Source organism: Octopus bimaculoides, chromosome 11 (genome assembly GCF_001194135.2).
Source record: "Octopus bimaculoides isolate UCB-OBI-ISO-001 chromosome 11, ASM119413v2, whole genome shotgun sequence".
Lineage (NCBI taxonomy): Eukaryota > Metazoa > Mollusca > Cephalopoda > Octopoda > Octopodidae > Octopus > Octopus bimaculoides.
In genome coordinates, this window is record NC_068991.1 from 10,599,227 (window position 1) to 10,604,607 (window position 5,381).

Genomic DNA, 5,381 nt, shown 5'->3' on the forward strand with positions numbered 1-5,381 from the left:
TCAACTGGTACTTATTTTATCAACCCTTGTCGACCTTCACTACCATCAATATTTTCCCCGTGTCCCTAATGGGCCCTCCTCTCTGTACTCCCTGTTGCTGTTCGCCACGTTTCTGATCCCCCCCCCTTACCTCTATTGACCTTCATTACACCTTTGTTCTCTGTTTCTTCATCTCACAGGGTACATATGAAGACAATGAAATCTGTGGGAATGCTTTGGCAGGGATCTGGGTAAAGAATCATGCTAATCCTGTGATGCGACGGAATCACATACATCATGGCAGAGATGTCGGCATATTCACATTTGACAATGGATTAGTAAGTCACACTTTGTTGTTGTTGTTGTTGTTTATGCTGCTGCTGCTGTTGTTGTTTTTATTTTGATAAACCCTTTTTCTTTTATCTTTTCCACACACTGCAAGACACAAGTGTAGAAATAAATAGAATGGAATATACAAATATGAATATTATTTTCTATTTTTCCTGTTGGGAAGATTGTTTGAAAAATAAAAATTCATTTTATGGTTTATTGCTGTTCATATTTTGAATTACATATTATATGAGGGCACCAAATTCTTTTAAGTGCTATATGGGTCTTAATCTGGTTCTGGCAGTGACCCATCATAACTGCAACCCAGTAACTGAAACAAATAAGAGTGAAAGAATATTCAGATAATCTTTTATGGTATTTTTAAATAGCAACTTCTTTTACAATCTGTTTGTATCTCATAAAAATGACTTGGTCTGCTTCAGTGTAGAAACATTTGTTGATCTTGTCGCAAAATCATCATCATCATTGTTTAACATCCTCCTTCCATGGGTTGGACAGTTTATCAGAAGCTGGCCACATGAAGCCTGCATCATACTTCTGAGTCTGTTTTGGCAAGGTTTTTTATGGCTGGATGCCTCTCCTAACACCAACCACCCGGAAAAGTGGTCTGAGTGCTTTTTACGTGGCACCAGCACAGGCGAGGTCAGTTTTGGCATGGTTTTTACAGCTGGATGTCCTTCCAAATGCCAACCACTCTACAGTGTGGACTGGATGCTTTTTAAGTGGCACCTGCAATGGCAGCGTCACCAAGTAACTTTGAGAGGGGAGGGGGCATTGAAGGAGGGGATCTTGTTTTTCTTGTCTTTTACATGCGAAATTCATTTGTGTTTTGTAGGGATTTTTTGAAAGTAATGATATTCACAATAACCGTATTGCTGGCTTTGAGGTGAAGGCCGGTGCCAACCCGACTGTTATGCGGTGTGAAATACATCATGGCCAAACTGGTGGTATCTATGTTCATGAAAATGGTCGCGGCCAGTTTATAGAGAATCGTATTCATTCCAACAATTTTGCTGGTGTGTGGATAACGTCAAACAGTGATCCTTCCATCAGGTGAGTTTAAGATCAACTCAAATTCTTTATCTAACTCTTTAATTCTTTAGCATTTAAACTGGCCATTCTACCACTGACATTCTACCAGTTTTATGATCAAACTGGCCAGATCTGGCAACTCTCACCTACCCTACAATGTTATTCTAAAAATAAATAATTGAAGTCTCGAAGTTAAAAGATAATGCGTAGTTAAATCAAAACATTGTGATTAATTAAACATTAAATTTGACAGAGTAATTTGAATGCTGTGGAGGCACGTGGCTTAGTGGTTAGGGTGTCAGCATCATGATCGTGAGATTGTGGTTTTGATTCCTGGACCGGGCGACGCGTTGTGTTCTTGAGCAGAACACTTCATTTCATATCGTTCCATCCACTCAGCTGGCAAAAATGAGTAACGCTGTGATGGACTGGCGTCCGGTCCAGCTGGGGAACACATACGCCATTGAAACCGAGAAACCGGGCCCATGAGCCCTAATGTGACAGGGAGCACAGCCAACCTGATCTTCCTTGTACTTTTATCACGTACTCTCATCTCATGTCTAAGACCAGTCATTAAAGCAAATATTTTAACTGTATTGGTCTAAATAGTTTACTGTCAATTAAGTTTATCTTTTTTTCTTTTTTTCTAATTTTCAGGAAAAATGAAATATTCAATGGCCACCAGGGTGGTGTGTATATATTTGGTGAAGGAAGAGGTTTAATAGAATACAATGATATATATGGTAAGTTAGCTTCTTGTGAAATTATAGGAAAGCTGGGGTTGGTTTGGGTGATGGCAGTGGAGGTGTGGGTGATATCGATTGTAAACATAAATTAGAGCTGGATTAGGACAACAGGCCCAATATTACTGTTGCTTTTCTTAGATGAGGTTTACAATGTATACTATTATCACCATCATCTTTATTTAATGTCTGTTTTCCATATTGTTTTCCATGGGTTGGATAGTTTGACAGGAGCTGTCCAGACCCCATTTGTCTGTTTTGGCATGGTTTCTACAGCTGGATGCCCTTCCTGACACTATCCACTTTACAGACTTGCACCAGCACTTGCAAGACAAAGATCCCTTGGTTGGGAGAGAGAATGGAGGCATGGCCACAAAGAACATACATTCTGAGCTCAACATGTCTTCTCAAGTACAGCAAATCATGAGAAGTCTTGGTCCCTTGCCATCTAAATAATATATATATATATGTATGTATCATATTCATCATTAGTGAAGGCGCATGGCTCAGTGGTTAGAGCGTCGAGCTTACGATTGTGAGGTTGTGAGTTTGATACCTGGACTGGGCTGCGTGTTGTATTCATGAGCAAGACACTTTATTTCACATTGCTCCAGTTCACTCAGCTGTAGAAATGAGTTGTGACATCACTGGTGCCAAGTTGTATCGACCCCTTTGCCTTTCCCTTGGATAACATTGGTGGCATGCAGAAGGGAGGCTGGTATGCATGGGCGACTGCTGGTCTTCCATAAAACAAGCTTGCCCGAACTTGTGCCTGGGAGGGTAACTTTCTAGGTGCAATCCCATGGTCAGTCATGACCGAAGTGGGGTCTCAGCATTCATCATTATCATCATCATCATCATTTAACATCCGTTTTCCACGCTGGCATGGGTCGAACGGTTTGACTGAAAACTGGTAAGCTGGGGAGCTGCACCGGGTTCCTTTCTGATTTGGCATCGTTTCTGCAGTTGGAGTGTAGTGGGTACTTTTTAAGGGGCCACCATCATGGCTACCACTTATGAAACACCATCAATGGCCATGACTATGATCTCGCTTGGTTTGACAGGTCTCTTCGAGCACAGTGTATTGCCAAAGGTCTTGAACAAAACAAGAACTCCATCCAGTGAGGAATAAATATCACTTAATGTACACAGTATAAAGTTATGAGATACTAATAGTTTCTTCCATTGGAGACCCGGGTCTAGGCAGGTTTTTATAACACACTTTGTTCATGTTATGTGTCCCTGTTATTCCACTCACTTCTCTTTACTTGTTTTTTCTTTCTAATCTAGGTAATGCATTAGCGGGAATTCAAATTCGGACAAATAGTAACCCAATTGTACGACATAACAAAATCCATCACGGGCAGCATGGAGGTATATATGTGGTAAGTAAACCTTATCCTGATTTCTGATGCTGTTGGGTCCTTTTATTATTTTTTTTGCAAGCTTCATTTTGAGGTCAAATATGAGTAAGACTTGCTGGAATCTGTTAGTTTATATGAACTTGAGATTATCAAATTTCTTAAATCTAACGACAAAGTAATCTGAATGCTTTAGGGTTAAAGTGTGATATGTATTAATTTTTTTTTTTATCTATGTTGTTGTTTTTTCAGCATGAGAAGGGCCAAGGTTTGATTGAAGAAAATGAAGTCTATTCCAATACATTAGCTGGTGTGTGGATCACAACAGGCAGCCAACCAATCCTCCGCAAGAACAGAATACACAGTGGGAAGCAGGTATGTTGTAACTATCACTCCCTCTCTCTCTCTTTCTCCCTCTCTTTCTCCCTCTCTTATTCTTTAGTACTCCTTTTCTTTTTATGTGTGTATGTGTGTGTATATATATATATATATATATATATATGTATGTGTGTATATATGGCAAGTGGAGGTGCAATGGCCCAGTGGTTAGGGCAGCGGACTCGCGGCCTGTAGGATCATGGTTTTGATTCTCAGACCAGGCATTGTGAGTGTTGAGTGAAGACACCTAAAGCTCCGCAAAGCTCTGGTAGGGGTGGGGTGGCGAACCCTTCTGTACTTTTTCACCACAACTTTCTCTCACTCTTACTTCCTGTTTCTGTTGTGCCTGTAATTCAAAGGGTCAGCCTTGTCACACTGTGTCACGCTGAATATCCCCCGAAGAACTACGTTAAGGGTACACGTGTCTGTGGAGTGCTCAGCCACTTGCACGTTAATTTCACGAGCAGGCTGTTCCGTTGATCGGATCAACTGGAACCCTCGACGTCGTAAGCGACGGAGTGCCATGATATGGTAAGTAAATGTTACTCTGATTTCTGAAAGATTGCTTAAAGACTGACAGTGACACGTAAAAAGCACCCACAACACTGTTGAAGTGGTTGGCGTCAGGAAGAGCAACCCAGCTGTAAAAATATTGCCAGAGCAGATTGGAGCCTGGTGCAGGCCTTCTGGCTCTCCAGACCTCAGTCAAACCGTCCAACCAATACCAGCATGGAAAATGGACGTTAGATGACAATGATGATGATGATATATATATTTGTATATACATATATATATATGCATACATACATACATACATATATATATACACATACATACATAGATATATTTATATACATATATATATATATAAACATACATACATACATTTATATTTATATACATATATATATATATAAACATACATACATACATTTATATTTATATACACATATATATATATATAAACATACACACATACATTTATATATATACACACATACATACATATATATACACACATACATACATATATATACACACATACATACATTCATACATACATACTTGTACATATGCACACACACACACACACACCAGCACGCAAGTATGCATGCACTGATCAATATCTGAGGAATTACTGTGAAACTGTGACATATTTCCAGCAATGTTGGAGGTAATGCTAAATCTCCAAGCAGACCATGACCATTCCCTCTCCCATCACCACCACACACACACCACCACCACATCACCACCACACATACCACCATCACACACCACCGCCATCACCACTGCACTTAGATGACTCATGTCATACTTTCTAAATACTTATTGTTGTCTTCTGACTCATCCTTCCATATACATGCGCGCGCTCACACACACAGACACACATACACACACACACACACACACGCACACACAGACACTCTCTCTTTCATAGACATACATGTGCATTCCGTCTCTTTCTCTGTCTGTCTGTCTGTCTCTCTCATTTGTTATATATTTCTCTATGTCTCTCCCTTATATATATATATATATA

The 5,381-nt window shown here is 39.9% G+C and overlaps 1 protein-coding gene across 1 annotated transcript in view; it reads left to right on the forward strand.

The window, feature by feature from the left end:
* LOC106870484 (F-box only protein 11) overlaps positions 1-5,381 on the forward strand; it is a 171,857-nt gene that overhangs the window by 145,693 nt on the left and 20,783 nt on the right. The window contains exons 9-13 of the mRNA XM_052971526.1: positions 180-317; positions 1,166-1,383; positions 2,020-2,105; positions 3,396-3,490; positions 3,719-3,841. Of these exons, the coding sequence (XP_052827486.1) occupies positions 180-317; positions 1,166-1,383; positions 2,020-2,105; positions 3,396-3,490; positions 3,719-3,841 (660 nt within the window). The remainder of the gene's footprint in view (positions 1-179; positions 318-1,165; positions 1,384-2,019; positions 2,106-3,395; positions 3,491-3,718; positions 3,842-5,381) is intronic.